The sequence below is a fragment of the Botryllus schlosseri genome, chromosome 3, assembly GCF_051294905.1.
Source record: "Botryllus schlosseri isolate E-star chromosome 3, Bs_hap1, whole genome shotgun sequence".
Taxonomy (NCBI): Eukaryota; Metazoa; Chordata; class Ascidiacea; order Stolidobranchia; family Styelidae; genus Botryllus; species Botryllus schlosseri.
The window spans coordinates 26,062,207-26,083,351 of record NC_137238.1 but is presented as its reverse complement, the minus strand read 5'-3'; the positions used below and the strand labels follow the sequence as shown (position 1 = coordinate 26,083,351).

At 41.9% G+C, this 21,145-nt stretch overlaps 1 protein-coding gene across 6 annotated transcripts in view; it reads right to left on the bottom strand.

The window, feature by feature from the left end:
* Nucleotides 1-6,225: 6,225 nt before the first annotated feature.
* LOC145436208 (Golgi-specific brefeldin A-resistance guanine nucleotide exchange factor 1-like) overlaps nt 6,226-21,145 on the bottom strand; it is a 48,004-nt gene continuing 33,084 nt past the window's right edge. For 3 of the 6 annotated variants that reach the window (XM_080313563.1, XM_080313562.1, XM_080313564.1), the window contains exons 31-43: nt 20,748-20,944; nt 18,751-18,780; nt 15,146-15,196; nt 14,010-14,211; nt 12,651-12,801; nt 11,633-11,717; nt 11,177-11,385; nt 10,608-10,728; nt 10,380-10,481; nt 9,463-9,576; nt 8,253-8,427; nt 7,557-7,912; nt 6,226-6,977 (exon numbers count right to left, since the gene is read on the bottom strand). In XM_080313563.1, the coding sequence (XP_080169689.1) occupies nt 6,615-6,977; nt 7,557-7,912; nt 8,253-8,427; nt 9,463-9,576; nt 10,380-10,481; nt 10,608-10,728; nt 11,177-11,385; nt 11,633-11,717; nt 12,651-12,801; nt 14,010-14,211; nt 15,146-15,196; nt 18,751-18,780; nt 20,748-20,944 (2,156 nt within the window). In that variant the 3' untranslated portion in view covers nt 6,226-6,614. The remainder of the gene's footprint in view (nt 6,978-7,556; nt 7,913-8,252; nt 8,428-9,462; nt 9,577-10,379; nt 10,482-10,607; nt 10,729-11,176; nt 11,386-11,632; nt 11,718-12,650; nt 12,802-14,009; nt 14,212-15,145; nt 15,197-18,750; nt 18,781-20,747; nt 20,945-21,145) is intronic. The other 3 variants (XM_080313566.1, XM_080313565.1, XM_080313567.1) reach the window with 3 other exon arrangements.

The window sequence follows — 21,145 nt, the reverse complement described above, 5'->3', positions numbered from 1 at the left end:
TGACGTTTAAGCAAGGAGTGGGGAATTTCGGCAGAAGACGGGAAACTGTCCGCAGGCCGTATGTTGCCCGTCCTTGCCCTATTGTATGAACTGGTCACGCCATTGTTAGAAAGTTGCAGTTCGCACAAGACTCGCCGACAGTTCATGCACAAAATGGAAATTTGCATTCAAAATCCAAATATTTTTCTTGCTTCTGCATCCGGACCATAAACCATACAAGTATTCAAGACACACAATGAACAAACAAATGCGCAAGCCAACACAGGCCAGCATTTGTGATGTTTGGCAACAAACAATTGTCGGATTCGCCATCATCAAACTTTACAAACGAACAAACGCAAAATCAAAGTCCATTCAAAACTCGCCTATATTTTCATTTTGTCGGTTTGCTCTCAGCTATTCCTTAATCATATTCAAATCATACACCAATCAATAAAGTAAGCCGATGCAGTACAAATTGCTATGACCACGTTAATTCACAACCAAACCTTAACATACTTGAGACACGCAATTGATTAACGAAGGTGGTAACAGGAACATACGAGAACAATCAACGAGTACGTGTAATTAGTGGCAAACGCAAAGCAATTCCACAATACCTCCATTTTAACTTGAGTGTTTATTACAAATCAAATAAAGCTCTCCGTTTCCGAGTTCGTTTGGAACGTCTCAGTTACGAGGTCAATATTCCGATAATGTATGGACTTCCGTTCAGCCATGACTCCATATTTTACAAAGGGGAGGAAATGGAAATATGAACGATGAACATTGTTAGCACAGTGCGCGCGGTGACCAAAACATATTGATGCTTCTGATCCTGGTATAAACAAAACAATCAAGCGAAGATCCCGTCATTTCTGCTGTGATGAGATAGTAGAGATACATCGGAGTGGGCTGGCCAGTAAACATCGTCAGCACCAAAGGTCAAGGATATTTTATTTCGTTGATGATTTTCGTAAGATATCAACATGTCGGATGCTTGTTTTCAGGAGCGAGAATTGCAAATTACTCCAAGTCTCCGAAGAAAGGTGTTGGATATATACTTCATTTGTGACATTTTGGGAATGCAGCGTATGAAGCAACTTGCTAATGAGTATCCATCACTGCTACCCGAGAAGCCGTGGCTGGGACTTCAAGTTGACCATGCAATCGAATCCATAGGAACCAATTCACTCGTATTAACGTACACGTATTCCAAGTATCCTTACATCCACACGACCAAGTCCGTTTCCAGCAAAGAAACGATCAGATTACTTGAAGAGGACTTTACAAATTTCGGATATCCTTGTACCATTGTATCTGATGATAATATATAAGGGAATTACATTCAAGTACATAGAATTTCGGAAATTGTGCAAAGAATGAGGAATCATCTACCTGTTGGATGCACCATATCATCATCTACACCAGAGGTTCTCAACCTTTTTCACCTCGCGGACCGGTCAAATTTCCGAAAATGTCTCGCGGACTGGTGAACTTTTAAAATTGAAATGAAGCCAAAATGTAAATTATGCAACCGGTTTTCGCAATTATACGGTGCGAGAGAGTGACATTTAAAGGGTTTTGATCGTATTTAATGATGACATACATGCGATTTTATGGTAGTGAGTCTGATGAGTCGAGGTAACATTGCCTTTTCCAGGTAAAGGGCTACCGCCGAGAGTCGTTTACAGACTTTCGCGCCGAAGGCCGTAGGTTACCGACCACGCCAACTCGAATAATATTCTTCTCTTTGACAATATCGAGAGAAGAAGCGTATCGGAGTCGAACCCAGGACCGTAACTGCCGTACCCCCAACTCCCCAATTGGGGGAGGGGGGCGAGCTGGGAAGGAGCCCAAAATTATTTCGTGAAACAGCATAAATTAAAGAGTATTTTTTGAAAATTTCTGCAACTTTTTCATAAATTTTTTCGCGCCCCGCGCGATTTCAAGTTGCCAGATATCTTTCTTTTTGGGTACTCTTCCCCCAAGAAAAAATACGGAAGATTTATAGAAATGGGTATATCGGCGTTGGCCATTACCGCGCCACAATGCAACAAGACATTTAAAGTTTTAGCCCATGTAACATGCGACAACAAGAAGTGTGCCAGAACTATCGGCAGCGAGAAAACCTTGGCCGAAAACGACTGCCCTTATGCTGAACGCAAACTTCGTTATATACGAAATTCATATAGGTTTAATTGTCCATATGCGCCTAAATGAATGGATCCGAATGTTCCTGTCTTGGCAATCTGAACCTCACAAGACAAATATTATCCCGCAGGGAAAAATTATATGCCAGTGAAGAAATACCAATTTGAAATCGTGTACGTCTATCAGTTTAGTGGCCTACGTTTGGGCGATTCTGTATTTTTTGATATAGCAGACAGTAGGTCACGAAATAACATCATGTTACGGAGTCATACCAACGGGCCCTACGGCAGTTTCCAAGACACCTCACTCAGCTGTTCCGGTAAATCTGATTATACGTGAGCATAGAGGACAAGAAATTGATAGCAATATATATGCAATTCCCGATTTTATTGACCGATTTTATCATGAACTATCGGAAATTTTCGCGCTGGATCACTAAACAGTACGACTAATTTCGTGGAAAAAGCGAACAGCCTGAGGAGGGGGTCTGGGGTTCTGTTTATCAACATATAGGGGGCCCAATACCAACGTCTTTTTTGGGGGGGGGCTGACGAAGTGCTGTTACGACCCTGGTCGAACCAATCACCTTGTCGTGCTACCTTGGTCATTGCCCGCTGCCACCAGACTAAGGCTACTCTGGCAAATACAAATACAACTACAAATACAATGCGAGCCGCAAGAAAACACCTTACAGCAGCTATACCGGCCATACGCAAATCCGGGCCGAAAAAGCACTTCGTCAGCCCACCCGAAAATACGTTGGTCTTAGGCCCCCACAGGGCGATAAGCCAAACTTCCGTGGGCTTCGCTTCCAGACCCTACAGTTGGGTGGATGTTTTCACCTGTACTTGTGAGCACATTCATTCTACTCAGTGTAAGCAGAGAGTTTATGTAGCTTAATCGCGCCAATAGCGAAAATTATCGATCAGTCATGAGTGAATCGGTTTTCTCGCGGCCAAAATTTTTGGCACACCTTTCGGAGTCTCATGTTAACTGAAACTTCATTATGTGTTGGTACGTCGTGGCGCGGTAACGTCTGGCGCCGAAAAGCCTATTTCTATAAATCATGCGTATTTCTCGGAGACGGGCACCTACTAAGCAAGACATTTAGAGACACTAAATCGCGCAAAGCGCGAAAAGAAATTGAAAAATGTTGGGGAAAGTTTCATAAAAATACGCTATGATTTATGCTCATTTCAAAAATAATTTTGGGCCCTTTTCATGCTCGCCCCCTCTCCAAGTGCGCGGTTTGGGGTGCCCAGATACGGTGCTGCACAAAATGAAAGAATCGAAATCGCAAAAACCGCGCTGTTTAGCGATGAGTCAGCTCGTATCTGTTCTGTACTTGTCGCTCGCGCGTCGTCAAATGACACGTCTTGAACTTCAAGTCAAATCGAACATGTTTCTAGCCCTAATGTTACCTCACGAAGTTATGAATCAGTTTAAAAGTTGATGTTTTATTTATGATATCAATGGACAAGCCTTCAACATTCAATTTTGAAATTATAGTATAAAATTCTAATATACCTGGCGGACCGGCAGGAATGTCGTCGCGGACCGGCGGTTGAGAACCACTGATCTACACGCGAATGGCACCGAAGAAAGACTTGTCGACTCATTCAACCGCGCACTACGCAAATCAAGTTTGCCGGCCAAGGACGTATTGCAAGTCGGGTGTCGTAGGGGGAACGCCTCTGGCAAGTGGATTATCTCCGAGCCAGCTTGTCAATGGCAGACAAATTAGCACCTTGATCGCTATTGAAGTATGCGGCCCTGTAGGCGAAACAGCATCTCCCGGCTATCCGACAATCGTCGAGCATGTTCGGTGTTCACATTCAAATCGAAATACCATCAATTTAAACTGGATCAATACTAGTCAGCCCTCAAGATTACCGGACCACAATCTGACTCACGAATCTCGCCTACCGATACATACCGCATTCATTATTGTCGCTTCCTTTCGTTATTCATTCTTAAATCCAGTGCGCATGCCTCTTATTTACATGCCGTAGGCCAAGGTGGGTGTCTGATAAAAGACAACTCCAAGTCGTTTCTGCACCCTCCATCTTTTCATTATATCGAAATCTTGTGGTGCATTGATTGAATTACCGGAATATCGACCTCATAACCCGATACGTTCCAAACGAACTCCTAAACATGGATATGATTGCGATTTGTAACTCTCAAGTTAGAATGGAGGGGTGTTGTGGAATTATTTTGCGTTTGTCACTGATTACTTGTCCTCGTTCATTGTTTTTGTACGTTCCTACCTTCCTTATTCATCAACGTGTCGTAGCTCTGTTAAGGCAGGGGTCGCCAACACAAAACGGGTCGCGGGCCACTATTAAGAAACAGGCAAAGTTCAACACCCACGTTTGATAACGCTACGTCAGTAGCCAACAGCGCTGTGCTCTCTAACATATGCGACGGGCATAGTTACCACAAAATAAATGATATTTTATTGAGGAAATACAAATACACCAACAAAATATCATGATCACCATTTTCATTCTATTTGGAACTATGAGCTGCGCACGATAACTGACAACATCCTTCAGCAACTTAATCAGGGGTGGTCAACCTCTTTGATATTCGCGGCCGAATTTCAATTGCTTATGCGGCCTACGGCCGTAAACATTCGTAATGAATTAAGTGGCAGGCTAAATACTTACGTTAAACTGCCTATGTCCAGTCCGTTGTCGGCCAGTTCCGTGCTAATCTTTTACTCATATCGGCTACTATGCGCACCGAAATCGTGAGCAGTCATGTCATAATCAGCCACATTGGGTTTGTTGTCAAGTCGCGCGAAAACTTTTTCACATTAATGCATTAATGAGGTAATTTGGGCATGATTATTAGCATAGTTTCACACATTGCTATAAAATATTGATCCTCTCCCGCAGCCCATGTGATCAGATTCACAGGTAGAGTTCATGCAGGAGGTGTCTTCGAAAAGTTAGGGAATTCATTATAATGCTGCGCAGGCGCGTATCCAGAGCGCGAAAAAGGGGGGTTTTGAGTGAAATCCCCTATTATGACGTCATAATTACGATCACTCGTCTACACGCCAAGGCGAATATTTACGATATATTATAGTTCAATAATTAAAAGAGATTTGCGGTGAGTGGGAGATGTACGAATTCGATACAGACAATGCCTGAAATTTCGTGTTTTTACGTTATGATTGAACGAAATTCGTAAATGCTCACATTTAGTCATGAGCCGACTAACGCCGCCGGTCTCCAAGCGCCTAGTTCCGACCAGAGATGCACGATTTTGTTAGGTTTTGACTATATTATGCGCACAGCCGGTAGTATCGCAGCGGACGAACAAGCGCGGAATAGTGCGGTAGCATACACGAGGGCGATCGCGATCGCCACAGAGAGGTGTGGAGTGTACAGCTGCACACGAATGTGTGCATTTCGATGGCTTTACTAGCCGCACGGTTGAGCGTGTAGTACGCGCGAAGATAATTAGCCCTTAATTGCAGGCACGCAAGTCGCTCTATTAATACAGAGTACACACTGGGATAATAACTTGAGCGACAGAGGACCTTGTCAGCCGATATCATTACGTTAACTTTACTAATAGGCCTACTCAATTCTCCCGTTCAGCGGCAACATAGGCCTGTATTTGGACGACAGCAAGCCACCTAACAATCGAGAACGTGGATTGCTAGGCTTGTATTTTGAAATGTGAATGTCAATCGTAGGGCATTTCTCGCGAAACGAGAGAGTAGCTCAAGAGAAAAAGAACCAGACACCATTGTTGCGTCCCAATGCCAATCTCCATAACAATGAAAAATTCGAGGCTGATTGTGGTAGATCCAGGGACACGAGCGGAATAAAATTTATATTTTCGTAATCAGTGCAGAGTCATCTTTCGATTGATACCCGTTTTACCAAATTTAACGCTCGGCAAGCCGGTCAAAAATGACCGTCAAATTGCCTGTAGCCAAATGGAAATTGTGACATGATACAATTTCACCGAGGCGAGAGATTTGCCTGTGTCGACACCATATAGGACACTATGCTGAAACGCTCCAGCTGCATGAAGACACTGCTACCTGATTACAGACGATAATTCATACCGTTGTAGAGCATCAATTATTATTATCATCATTTCCGTACGATATCTACAATTTCAATTACGCTCGCAATGAATAGCAAGCAATTGCACTAGTAAGTTTTCTAATTGGACAAGCAATTATATATTTCCGCGGAAAAACGATAAATTCCTCTATGTAGCGACGAAAACCACAAATTTCCTACGAAGAGAAAAAAGAACCACCACCCGTTACGCAATATCACCCGGGCGAGTCTGCAGAGTAAGAGGATAGGAAGCCAAAAAGAAGTCGAAAAATCAACAAAGATTTCTAACATTTTGTAAATTTCACGATCCAAGGCGAGTCCATCAAATTCTAGCAATTTGAGTCGCTAACGATTCTAGGATCCAACCCCAATTTCGAAACAAGAATAAAATCAATATGTCTCCGGTTCTTTGAGAACTTTTTTCGCTTTCAAATTCGGACTGGTGGCTGGTATCGGCGTCACAGGCAACTGTCCCAACGCAGACGCTGATATATGCGGTATCACGGTATGATACGTTTCAGCATTACCCTGCTCTGTGGTGATCACTTTTCGTGGCACGTTGTAGCCGCCTTGGTCCTCGGTTTGGGATGATAGAATGGGGATGGAAGTTGTCATGCCGTGCGCTAGTAGAATGGACTGGGGCACCGGGGCAGGGTAAGATTGCGGGGGCGGTTCGGTCCCAGGGTCCTGCGCTGGAAGGATGGTGGTAGGGGCTGGAGGATGGAGTATGAAGTTTTGAGTCGGACTCATCAGCTGGAAAAGAAATGCAAAATATAATTTTAGTAAAACTTGATATCTTTCAATAGGCGACCATTGCGATTGAAACTTCCACAATTACAGGGGGTACCAACACAATTTCGATGAGGATTTTTTAAAATTCACAGAAATTTACTTAAAAACAGCAATCTGCAGAAACACTAGGAATTCAAAACGGCACAAGATTTGAGATAAAATGAAAAGATAGAAATTGAACTGAAAACTGAACAGTGAACATAATGACATGAACTCGAGTCTCAACAATATGACTCGGACTCGACACCCTATTCCATGACTTGGACTCGGACTTGAGCCAAAACTATAAAAATGAGGTGAACTTGTGACTTGATTACAACCCTGCAAAATGTCGCTAAATTCGATGATCGAAATTTAAAGGATTTTGTTTCAAAATTCTATTCAGCAGTCACATATACTTCGTCTCGAACGACTTGTACGCTATTTTTAAACAGTTTGGTACAACACTAACAGCTAACAGTCAAAAGTAGACCATGTACTCTGCATTACCACACGATGTAGAAAAATGCACGAGCCATAAAAACAAAACAATCAACTTACTATATGTCCGTGTGACGTGGGTGAAGCTTGCGTCCCATCATAGCCTTGCGACACCAGCGAACCCCCGAGCCCCATAACGATAGGCGCTTTTGGGGGAGATAAAGACGGGGGTAGATTACCGTCTTGCGCCACGTTCAAACTCGTAGGCGGGGTGACTGTGGGTCCCGTTCCCGGCGACGGGTAGCTTTGGTTAAGTTGGGGTTCGGGGGGCGTCGGGGAGGGAGCGCTTGCGTTTGTCGGGGATGGAGGTACCGGGTAAGGGTAAGCGTGGGGCACGTCCGGGTCGGATGCCGGAATGGCGCCGTCTCGAGGCAGCTCGTTTGCGACCGGGGCGACCAGTTCTTTCTTTATAGGTTCTGAGAGTAGACCGGAAAATAAAATGATTTCTGTTATCAACTAGTTCTGTTTTACTCTTTAGAGGTATCTATTTGCTAAACGTGATTTGAATAAGTCAAGTCATTCAGAAATAGCACGACTCATTAAGTGAATTCATTAAAAAAACACGACTGAAAAAAGTCGAGTCATTCAAAATCATAACTACATTGCAATCAATTTAAGTCATCTAATAAACAAGACTAACGCTATATATGCGCTATATATACATGGGATATAACACTGTATATGGGTAATTGGGCATAGTACGGGGCATAGCAGTCGGCATGGAAAAGACTTTGTATTCTCAAGGAAACCATGTACCTGGAGACGGCGGCTTGAAGACCTCCTCCCTCAGAGTGGGTAGGAAACAGTCGATGCGGGCCCACGTCACGTCCCACAAGCTCGTGAATTCCTTCGGGCTGTCGCTGTCGTGAAATATGCCGGCCGTGTCCATCACCAGCAGCATGTTCTTCAGAGATTCCGGGATGGCCTCGAACTGAAATTAGCGAACACGCATGAAAAACACGTCGGAAGCTTGTGATATTTCATTTACATCAGAGAGCCTCAAATCACGTTATTTAGGGATGGGTTGCAGCCTGTTCGAATCAGATACAGAAAATTACGCTGAAATTGAAGTGAACCATCATATTTCAATATTTTTTATCAACCTAAAGGTACAGTATTAAACAGTAATTGAAATGAAGTTCGCACAGTGAAAAGTATGGAACTATCGAAAGCGCCAAAAATCCGACTCAAATCGAATCACCGCTTTTTCTGATAGTATTTTGTCGACGGAAATTTACAGCGAGACATCAGTCAAATAAAACCAAAATTTGAGCAGTGAAAAGCCAAAAACTATTGAAACTGGCTCGAATCGAATCTCCAATTTCCAATATTGATTTATTGATTGAAATTCACAGCGAAAAGCATAGAACTATTGCATGATGAAAAAAATTAAATTATCATGGATAATAAATGACTAAAGGCCTTACATTCACATTAATACCACCCAGGTTTACCAGTTTTAAAAGTTTCTGGCCCTATTCTCCAAGTATCAGGTCTGATAGAGGAAATACCAATAATGGGGTGACTTCACTATTCTTCAAAGTTACAATGGAATGTCTGTCTTGGCCGTCCTAGTCTCGAGTCATACGACTTAGTTCGAGAAACGCACAACGGCTCGAATACAAGTCGAATGCACAAATGGGTTCGAGTCGAGTCATTTTAATCATTCGAAAAAAATGACTCGAGTCAAGTCGAGTCACCAGAAAAGTTCCACCATAAGACATACAGTAATTTTGAAGACACAAACTCGGTTGGAGCTTAACAACATCCATTCGCCCGTTATAAGAGTCAATTGAACCTTCCTATTCCAAGGGAAATTTACAGCATTACGTCTGCTTCCAGTTGAGTACCAATTCAGACTACTTTGAAAACTTCTCAAAAAGATATTGAAAAAGCGTCTGTCCTTTGCGAGATCACGCCGTTCCCGAAAGCGTGCCCGAGTAAAGAAAATCACGCCGATACCTACCAACAAGTCGCTCTTTCCGACGTGCATGTATTTATCCATGAAGTCCAGTATCGTGAGCCAGAGCGCGGTGAATGTGGGCAGGGTCAAAAGTGGATTCAGATGTTGCAAAAAGACCTGGAACAGAGGTTGAAAAATAAAAACTATCGACGTATCAAGTTGACCAATCCTAATTTGTGTTAATAAAACGATTTCTTGTATAACAAACCTACCATTAGTTTCCTTGCTTTTATGGATTTTGTTTTTACATGTAGCATTGATTGCTATCATATCTGATTTGACAAAATTTGAATAGTACATTCATATTAAAATGAGCCCGAATGTATTCGGCTGACACTCGTCAGGGGTATTCATCAGCAACAAGTAGAGAATTGGAAAGAACATTGTATATCAACAATAGTATTTTAAAATATGATGTCACTGGCAAAAAAATTTCGAATAATCGTTGTGAAGCGCGAGCTTAAGCTCAATGTATTAATTTAAGACGGTACACAAACTGTTCTGTAGGCAGACACTTTCCAATTCTCTACCAGCTGCTGACGATAACCCCTGACAAGCGTCAGCCGAAAATACCCGGGTTCATTTCAATATTAAAATACTATTCAATTGTCTATTGAAGTTATGCACCTCCAAGAAGCAATTCACTTCAAATTTATTGTTGCCATTGTTAAGATGTTACAATGCCCATTTCATGATCCTCAATTCTGATGTCTTGAAGAATATTCTCAGGTAATTGAATAGATTTTGCCAAAAATGTTCAGGCGATAACTGCAAGTTCAGTCTTTTTGTCCCTTTCCTTCCCTCAACCCGCTTGAAATCTTTTGTTTTTAGGTAAAAAATTATCTCCTTAGCGATGAGAAATCACGAGAAACGTATGCCTTTTCAATATACTATCTTCATAAGCAAACGCAACTACTTACCTTTGACAGTAACGTGGCGCCACGCATTCGAGTCTCTTCCATTCCGACCGGGTCTGCCGGACTTATATTTTCGAGCAGTTTCGTGAGAAGAGGGAAGAGTACCTGAGCATGAGCAAGCGGATGTTGTGCTGCGTTGTTTTTACAATGAAATGAACTCGAATTTATAATCGCAAAAATTCTTAGGTTCGGTAGGTAAAAAAATTCAAAGCAATTCTTCGAGTCACCCACCTTGTTGAAGCAGGACTCCCATTCTTTCCCGGTGAGCGTTTGCAGGTCGTGGACCAGCAGCGCTCTCTGCAAGTAAGTCAGGGCCGAAGTGCGTACTTGGCGTCTCGCGTCGCAGCACAATCTGGATAAACATATGAAACAGGCCTAATCAACATTATCTATGTTATAGACAGCTGGGATGCAGCCGGTTCTATGTTCTAGAAGAGCCGTCTCACAAAATTGTATGTGTTTATAATTACTGGACATTGTCAATAACTTTTCGTAACCAAACCGTTAAACAAAATACGACAATTGGAATATTACTGGATGGCGAAAAATTTGAATCCAATCGATGACTGCAGTAAATATATCCGGGCGAACTTATTTATTGCACACGCAAACTAGGCTGCAGTGCTAGTGGCCTTTTTATGCCATAGTCACAATGCCGTCGAAAAACCAGGACAGACACAACCGACGGATATATCGTGCGAGGCAATCTCCCTTACAAATCCATAAACATCTACTGATAGCGTTGGATTCACATTTCACAAATTTCACAAGCGTCATTCAAAATAAATGACTCCGCATACCTGGCAATGCCTTGCAGCAGCGGGCACCAGCACTTCTCCCAAAGCGTGCTGGCCTCGGCCGTAATTTTCGGAGCGTTGACGCCCTCTTGCTGGGCGTCGTCTCCCGAAACTCGACCTTCGACCTCGCCGAGCCTTTGCTTTTCCTCTTCGGCCCAAGAGCTGTAGATGGACGCGGCCCTCGTGTGCAGCGTGTGCATCAAATCGAGCAGCTGTAAGTACCGACAGTGGTTAGTGTTTCTCATGCGCAGGAGTGTTCCTAAATATATTCAGTTACCATGATACAGTGCTGATGTCAAGTGGTTTCCAAGACAATTTCACCCGTTCAAGTGTACTAACTAATCAGAAACTACTTTTAATTTTTCAAACCTAAACCTAATAGTCCAAGAAGTAGCGAGAACTCGGAACTAGAAGTGTTTTGTTACACTTCACATCACATCGCTGTAGTCGGTGTGTTACCTGCAATGATATCGTGTGGTATCCGCCCGGCACCGTCTCCGCACTGGAATCGTCATCCGAGTATTGATTGCCGGCTTGGCCGAATCTGATATGAAAATGTAGAATATATAACACATAGTAGACGCTAGAACCTCGAAGCACACACATTTACATGAAATGGCTATTGTGATGTTTGAAAACGATACGCGTTCAATGAGGATCATCTTCAGCTAGGCAGTTTCAGAGGTCATAACCCGCATCAACCGTAGTCCCAGGCCAGGGTTGCAACAAAGTCAAAAGGTTCCGAGTCACAAGTCATCTCATTTTAATAGTTTTGACTCGAGCCAAGTTGAGTCCGAGTCAAAGACCAATATAAACACATGTCCGAGTCCAAGATTTTCTATTCAGTGTTCAATTTCGAGTTGAAGTCATGTTCCCCACTTTTCACAGCTCTGGTTTGGTGATATCGAATGCCTCTGGGCCTATTTTCCAAGTACGATTAATGGTAATCGTGAAATGAGAGTGACGAGATAGCGTAGCGGTTATGACCCACAGTTGCAACACCAAAGGGTTGCGGGTTCGAGACCGATTCCAGAATCCCTGCCCAAGCATTGGAGGTTCATCTGGGCCACTACTCGTCACATGAACCGCGTAAGCGGTGTCTTTAAAAAGCCTAGAAGTGGGCCATGCCATAAGTCGGTATATAAGGAATCAAAATAAAGATTATCGGCCTGGTCTAAAATGCCCAATGTAGTCGAAACAGTATGGATACTAAACAAGACCCTCCCAATATCTTAAGTCAAGTTGATAATTGACTTGAGACAAGTCGAGTCACCAAAATTTCGCGACCCAAGTGGAATCATCACAACCCTGTCCCAGACTTCTGCAAAATGATCTGACTTCACTGGTGCCATAGCGAGACTGTGCTATTCGAGTAACGAAAATATACGACATCCATCCCAAGAATTATTTCATCAAAGACAAATTCAAACGTGAACATCTAAAATCGGAAAAATGAAGTATAGATCGCCAAACACACCTGCCCCCAGCGCCGCCCTGTCCACCGCTAGAATTGGACCTGGCCCCGAACCTCTTCGTGTCCCGGTCCTTGCGTTTCTTCAACCGTTTCTTGTCCTGTTTCTGATTTTGCTGTTGCGAATCCTGCCCGACGCCGTGGTGAACCCTGTTCACTGTGAGATAAAAGACATAGGTGATAAAAGTAGTCGGCGTTGCTACTCCAGTAGAGGTATAAATAATGACATAAATGCATGGAAGTAGAAGTTTTTCAACACATGTCTAAAGCCCTTCAAGCCGAAGTACAAAAATTTTCTGTGTAGAGTTTCTAAAAGTACATCTGGACGAAGAAATGCAAACTTTCAGCGGTTAATAGTAGGTGGCTGTTTTGGGAATCGCAACAGGTAACGCAAAACGACTAATGACTAAATTCATCTCGTCCTCATAATTTCATTCCTAGGCTAAATGTGATGCAAAAATATCTCAAAACTACTCTCGACTGTACAAAATCCGAAGTGCAAAAAGTGGTTAACGATTTTAAAGCTACATTATAATAAAATTTAAGCGGTTACCGAATATACACTAGGATTTGGGCACGACACAAAATAAATTCAGGATTTGGATTTGAAAATGCCCTGGAAAAGCAGGCTTGGCCTAATTAGAGCGAAATGCCTGTAATCTCATTCCAATATAATTTGTGAAATGTTTCCAAGCTCCAATTTTTTTTCTATCGAATTTCTGGTTTTCCTGCAGATACTACAGGAGAATTGAATAGAATATCTATTTTGAAATGAACGCGAATATTTTCGGCTGACACTCGTCACGGGTAATCGTCAGCAACTAGTTCAGAATTAAAAGAACATCGTATATCAACAATCGTATCTCGAAATATGACGTCACCAGCATGAAATGTACTATTTTAAGATGGTGTGCAAATTCCTTTTGTTGACAAAGCTTGGGCTGACACATTTTGATGAAGGTCGACTCCAAGGCACACAGATGAACACAGGATAACTGCATGGTGTGAAACCAGCCAAGCTTGATATGTACAGACATTTTCCATTCCCATGAACTATGATTTGATATATGTGGGATGTTTGTTGCACTTATTTCTAGTCCGTAACTGAATTCAATATCTATCAACTATTGCAAAATCAGTACTTCTAAGCATAATCTAATTTGAAAAAAATCCGTTCAGCTATATGATTCAAACTCATTTCCAGTTCTGCCGAAAAGTAGCTAATCCAAAGCCCGTGCAAAAATATTAAATCCGGGACCCCAGTCAAGTATTAAAACCTGTTTTTCCAAGTCCCTGCTAGTCTGCGGTTGTAGCAGATCACCCAGACACTTCTCACACACACCGACAGCGCCCCAACTGACGTACCTCCGTTAATGCTGGCTTCGACGAACGTGCGTATGCACCGCACGCACAACTCGAAATTCTCCGGGGTGATATGCGCGGCGTCGCGCACCAGAAACGCCAGCGTCTCGCAAGACTTCACCATGGCGCGCATGTCGTGCTGACGCAGCTCCTCGCCCAGCTGCAGGGTGAACTGGTTCGGGGGTATCGGCGGTGGCGGAATAACCTGAAACGGACGGACACCCGTAAAAACCTACAAGCCTTCGAGGTACAGATTTGACATGGTTACTTGTCGTTTAATCAAACTGCTGGGAGCCAAAAGTTTGCAAAAATTTCACTTCGTTTTATTTTAATAAACATACGATCTTGAGCATGCCAATTGTTAGAAATAATTAGAAAGATTCGAGCTACCGGAAAGGTTGTAATAGCGATACCGCCCTTATTCTCAGATTGACCGTTATTTTGAAGGGCAATGTCTGATAAAACTACAATGTCCTTATTCGTGGCATTGAGTGATTGAGACGTTTAACAAAAGTGGCGATATTTTTAGTTTTCCATCCATTTCAATGGTCACACAATGGCTTGAAGACAACCCTTCTCGAATAATTTCATCAAAATATTAGTGTTTCATCCATATCAAAGGAAATCCTGGATTTGAGGCTGCCTGTTTCAAAAAATCAGAGCAAAACATCGAGTGGTGTTGGCGTACGAAGCACGAAATTTGATGCTATGCGCCGGATATACCTCAGCAACATTTACCACGAGTCTCGGCGATATGTAAACGAGCCATGCCGGGTTTAGACTCAAAAATGATGATTATATCTTGAAATATTTCAGATAAAATCAAGAGGGTTTTAAAAGGGAGTGTCACCCAATGACACTATTTAAAGAAAAGATTTGTTTGCAAACTCTTACACTCGGATTACAAATCAAAGTCTCCGATTTATACTCCATACAATATACAAACCTTGTTACTATGTGCGGTAATTACAAAAAAATTACACTATTTTCAAAATCACATCGCTCACACCAGACTGGATTCCGATAACTATTTCATGTTAGCGCTACCAAAATTTTTGTAAAGTGTTATTCAACACTTCTAGGCTAAAAGCACGCAATTTCACAAGCAAAATCAGTAACAATGCAGGATGAAAAATTACCTGAATTGTTCCGGTAGTCGGTTTAGCTTTATCTTCGGAATTTTGCAGTTTCTGTTCATGCAAAACATGCCGATTAGTCGCGAGTTACCAAATTTTAAGAAAAACCCACACTACGACAGGCAATTACGATCCAAGACGCTACCCTTTACATACAATTATCGTCAAACGCGAGGTAACTTTGCAACGGCAGTTGATTAGCGAACATAACCAGGCTCGAAAGATATCAATTCAAACCCGCGACAATCAGCCGGATTAGAACTTCAAGAGATAAATTAACTTGATATGTACATAAAGGCATTCAAAGTTTTATTACATTTTGCGCGATTTTTCACAACATCACCAGTTTAAAGTGTGACCGAGCTAGTCTTTATAAGTGAAACCAATACCGTAAACCGGGGTAACTTTGGACAATTTTCAACAATTCCGCTATGTATCTTGGAAATGCTAGGGTGTAGAGAAGGCAAGTTTTGTGCTTTTCATGGGTCGTGGAGCAAAGCTGTTCTTAAAAAGATACACTTCTCCTTTCCTATGTCCTCTGATGGATATATTTGTTGTACTTTATGATATCCCATATCCAGCAGGCGCATCTTTAGGAGTATGTGATGAGTTTTTAAAGTAGCTTACACCCGATTACAATCTCTCGGCTCACTGCCTACCCATTTTTTTCATATTTTGGCAAACTCTCAATTTATTAAACTTATCATTCCATTTTAAAAAGCTATCAGGCCGGTCATAATGAATATAGTTGACGAAACACTTTGACACAGATGAAGGAGCCACTTTCCAGAGCTCTAAATATCACATTTTCTACTGTCCAAAGTTACCCCGTTCTGATGAAATTTGACGGGGTAACTTTGGACATCACATTTTGTTATAGGCCTACTGATCTAAGGGTGGGCCCATTGAGATTTTTGCCATGGATTAAGACTACTTAGAGGTATCTGCTGCCAAGTTTTGAATCTATGAATCACATGCTATCCATGCTTGGTTGTAAGAAGTTTAATGGCCATCAATTTTGACGAAATTGATCCCCCCGCCATTAATTTATCAATGCCGGGTCAAGTATATCTGGTAGTGAAATGAATCCGACTTTTATTGAGACTACTTGTGGTACTTCTGCCTCATGAAAAAGAATTGGACACCCAGCGGCAACTCTTTTCCATCAATAACCATTTAAATCTTTTACTGCTTAGTGTCCAAAGTTACCCTTAAGTTCAAAGTTACCCCGGTTTACGGTACAGTTATAGATCATATGTTACAAAGCCAGGCATATGCATAAATTCGCATAATGTTGTGATATGTGATTATAAACTCAGGTAATTGAATCAGGCGAGGCCACGGCTTGATTTCATAAAGATAATGTTAGTATGTGATCTGCCAGTCGCGATTCATGAATTTAAATCTCTACACCGCGTTTGTGGGTCATGCACTACTACCGCTAAACAGGCATTAGACAAGCCGCAAGGCATGAGCTAGCCAAGACACCGTCTGTATAATATACACCGTTACCTACGAATGATTTATATAGGCCTACATTTTCCAAATCTTTTCAAAGAGTCTAAATATCCCAGGAAAACTTGCTAACGTGTATTACGAACGGTACAGCATCAACTTGCGGTTAGGAATAAAAAGAAACCGTCAAACTGCCGTCATGCCAAGAGCCAATAATACACCGCAATTATTGAACTGATAATCAGGTCGAGCTGTAAATGAATTCAGTCTGGGAAATGACTCCACGCAACCTGGTAGTTGCGGGTTTGACCAGACACACATACACAATCTGGCATAGCTGAAGTCACAGAATTGGCTGCACCACCGCTGGGTTTTACCAACATTATAAATTCTGCTATTTTCCAAGCATATTTACACAGATAGACAGGTGCCTATGCTACGTTTTAGTATAATTGGGCGGAAATTTTATACAGTAATGAATATCAGATGCCCTTGCATAGTAACGTCGCAGTTAACACTGATTATATCAAGTCGATATTTTAATCGAGAACGTATTCCTCATGAAAATCAGGCTTGGCTCTTCATTACAACATACAACATCACAATGATCATATCATTTGATTGAACAATTCTCGAGTACGAAAGCACCGCACAACCCATGTTACATTACAAACACCGCAAATCAGACATCAACAAATCACGAGTCGACAGAGATCGCCATTACAATACGATCAAATGCAAAACAGATAATAATCAACCTTTCCATATCGAGTGATTGAGGAGACATGTAAATGTTCCTACGTGTGGTCAACTTCAACAGATGACTTTGGAAGTGTAAGAATCGGAGTAAAAGGACCAACAACATCAGTCCAAAAATTCTACGTTCGATTAGGCGTAAATAAAGCTGGGCATAAAATATCGAGCGGTAATACAGTTGACGTGTCATATCCAAATCTCTAGAAAGCATCTCGCTGCTCCCGTCTCAAGCGCAGTTGAATCTGCGCTGAAAATCACAAGGACGAACCACCCAAACTCCCCATCAAGACGAAGTATCGCATTCCATCCAGTAACAAATCAGAGAATAGTTTCATTCAAGCCACTGAAGGCTACGATTAGAGGGGCACAAATGATGCGGTCTCAAATTAAAGGACAAAACTTCTGAAAAATTTTGACCGCAGCCGTTTTCTTTGAGCGCCACCGTAATGGAGCTGCAATTTATTGAAATTTCCACAGCAACTTCACGCTCCAGCAGTCACGCAGAGATCAAACTTTATACAGTTGTTAGCCGATGTTATGAAGGAAACATCTCCGACACGCCAAGGTGGTTTAGATACCGCTTGCAACGGAAGATGTTCAGTCAGCAGATTTACATCAAAATCTAACCTAGTGTATTCTATTTCTTTAGGACAGAAATAGATCATGTCTAACAATGTTTTATACATAAGAATAGGACATGATCTATTTTGGTCCTAAAGAAATAGAAAACGCTAGGCTCGATTTTGACATAAATCTGCTGACTGAACATATTCCGTTGAACGCGGTATCCAAGCCAGCTTGGCGTGTACGACATATTTCCTTCATAACATCGGCTAATAGCTATATAAAGTTTGATCTCTGCATGACTACTGGAGCCTGGGGCGTTAAGTTTTTGTGGAAATTTCAAGAAATTGCAGCTTCATTACGGTGGCGTGCAAAGAAAACGGCTGCGGCCAAATTTTTTTTTTCGTTTTGCCTTTCAAATTGAGACCACATCATTTTCATTGTGCAGTGCCCCTTTAATCTCAAAGTAGAATTTCCAGTGATTTTGAATTTTCATGCCGCTTGTGAATGAAGTGAAATGAACTTCACCAGATAAAGATTTGGTTTTGAAACTCAAATCCATGACGCGATTCATATCAGAACTGACGATGTGTTCTTCACTATAAGTTACACACGTGAACTTTCCATACGGTCATGATGTCATAATGAGTTTGGTATAAGCCTTACAATGGGTCCGAATCGAATCTAGCTGCCACACTCGACACTGCCCAGCCCCGATCGTTAAAACTGCCGACGTCGGCATTTCCGGTGAGAATTAGTGCAAAAAGTGCTGTGAACACATGCTCTAGCAAACGGCATCCATACCATGCGTGAGCAGCTGCAGGCCAACTTACCAGGCGCACGAAGCCGCGTTGCGTCATCGACTAGCCGGGTTAAAAAGGCAGAAAGAATAGTGTTAACGGTTTCAAGGGTCGATGATAATCTCAAAAATTCCAGACCGAAAAAACGCAGACCCAATACATAACTATACTGGAGCTGATATATGTCGTAAATTTGCAATAGTGACGTTTTTCGGCGACTTCAGACTTGACTTTTTTACGTTTTGGATTAAATTTACAATTGGAAAGTCATTACCGCTACGTCACCTTCACGTCAGAGTCAACTACTTTGAACTATTCATTAGAGAGCTTCCGAGATATTCCATTCGTACTCCTACTCTGAAGTAGTGTAAAGATGTCTTTGATAGTATCAAATTTCCCAAACAAAGCAGTTATGTATTATACGTTTTGAGCAGAATGTGATATTCGTGAGTAGCCATCAAGAATATCGTCCTTTTTTACCTTGCCAGAATGATATCGATATCGTCACCCAACTCGTCTGCCCTGTGGCCCATAGTCCAAAAATGACCGTTTGTCAATCTACCTACATTGGGGTTGCTCTACAAAACAGTCGCTTATATCAAGTTCTGTTATCGCTGCAGTATAATGCACTTGGTGTTCTGGATTGCGTGTCATTTAAAGCAAGGAATAGCAGTACATCGGCAACCCTAGTCAAAAAGATAACGTAGAGAAAGTTTATTTTCAGAATTGCTTTGAGGTTTGAGATCTCAAACAAGTCATTATTGTATTATGAATTCATACACATTTTCAATACACACCAAGCACATGTGCATCCATGAGTTAATTTTTAATGATGAAGCGTGAATGACATTATTTCTACTTGTTCAAATGCTACTGTGGTAGGCTATATTATACAGGCACGAAAATAAGCGGACATAACTGGCAATCGCCGATATCGCACATTTCAATGCAAATAACGGCGTCTGGTTTGAGCTACAAGCCGTAACCTATAAAGCTACATATCTACACGCGTTACCTGGTCTTCCTCATCCTAAACGCAGAGAAAAACATAAAATGTCAGCGTTTTTAACGTGGGGCCTACATAGTTAGAGGCTTGGTACAGGTGGTTAAGGCTACATTTGAAGTCTTTTTGTGGTTCGCAAAGAAGAATTATGCTTAGTCAGGCACATGCTAAGCTTAATTAAGTGGGCTAGGAAAAGGAAAATAAACCACCAAAATATGCATGTGTTCCGATTTTGCACAATAGCATTTCAGAAAAATATTGCAGAATTGTAGATTATCTTTAGTCAATGGCATAAATATATAGAGTATACCTCAAGCCAGGCGCTGACCAACCAATTTCCATTGCCCACAATTATGAGCATTAGGGCTGTTAAAAAAAAAACTTTTCCTTCAGATTTCACTGGCTACTTGATAAAATTGTTAGGTTGGTTAAAAAAACGCTGCACACTAACTTTGGCTCAATTCCAACCACTAGAAGCGAAGTTCTCGCAGTAGAAAAATTTATAATTCTATGATTTTATAACAAATAATTAAAGAGTTAGTCACCGTAAATACTATTTTATTCAAATGCAAATTTTTCTACCGCAATAACTCCCCTTCTAGTGGTTGGAATTGAGCCAAATTTGGTGTGCAGCGTTTTTTTAACCAACCTAACAATTTTATCAAGTAGCCAGTGAAATCTGAATTAAAAGTTTTTTTTTTGAACAGCCCTAATGAGCATGCAGCAGTTGAGCATGGGGGTTAAAGTGAGGGCCAGGGCTGGGAAGTCAAAAGCTTCAAGTGTCTGGCAACCAATTTAAACCAATCCACGATTTGAAAAATCAGGTCCAGCCCATATCAATATTTTTACCCCAAACTGAGGCTAATCCCAGAATACTGTGTATTATTGTTATTGCAAACGAAAAAAAATCATGCTGTGACTGTAATATTTCGGTCAATCCAAGAAAATAGCATCGCGGTTAATTGCTTTCACAATTCTCAGATCGCAAATATCTCATCTCAAGATAAACCAGAATTGCGACCCTCACCTCCAATTCGCCATCAGACCTGGCCGGCATGACAGCGGGCCGATCCTGCGCCTGGCCCATTTCCTGCACCGGGGCAAGCCCGGGTTCGGCGACCGCGTTCTGGGACTGGTCGTAGATTTCGCTGTCCGACGTGTACCCACGATCCGACAGTTGGGTGATACGTTCGTCGCCCGCAACCTCGGTGTCGGATTGCGCCCCTGCGGCACAATGCAGTATCGATTGAATTTGCGACAATGTCTTACTGGCCTACTCCTTTGAATGGATTTTTAAATGAAGGAATACTTATATTTTTGTTTTCATTCATTTTTTATTTCTTTATTTGTAAGATGATGCAACTACGTTAATATATTGTGAGGTGGCGAACTAGCAAACACACTGACAGCGTATTGACGAGGTTT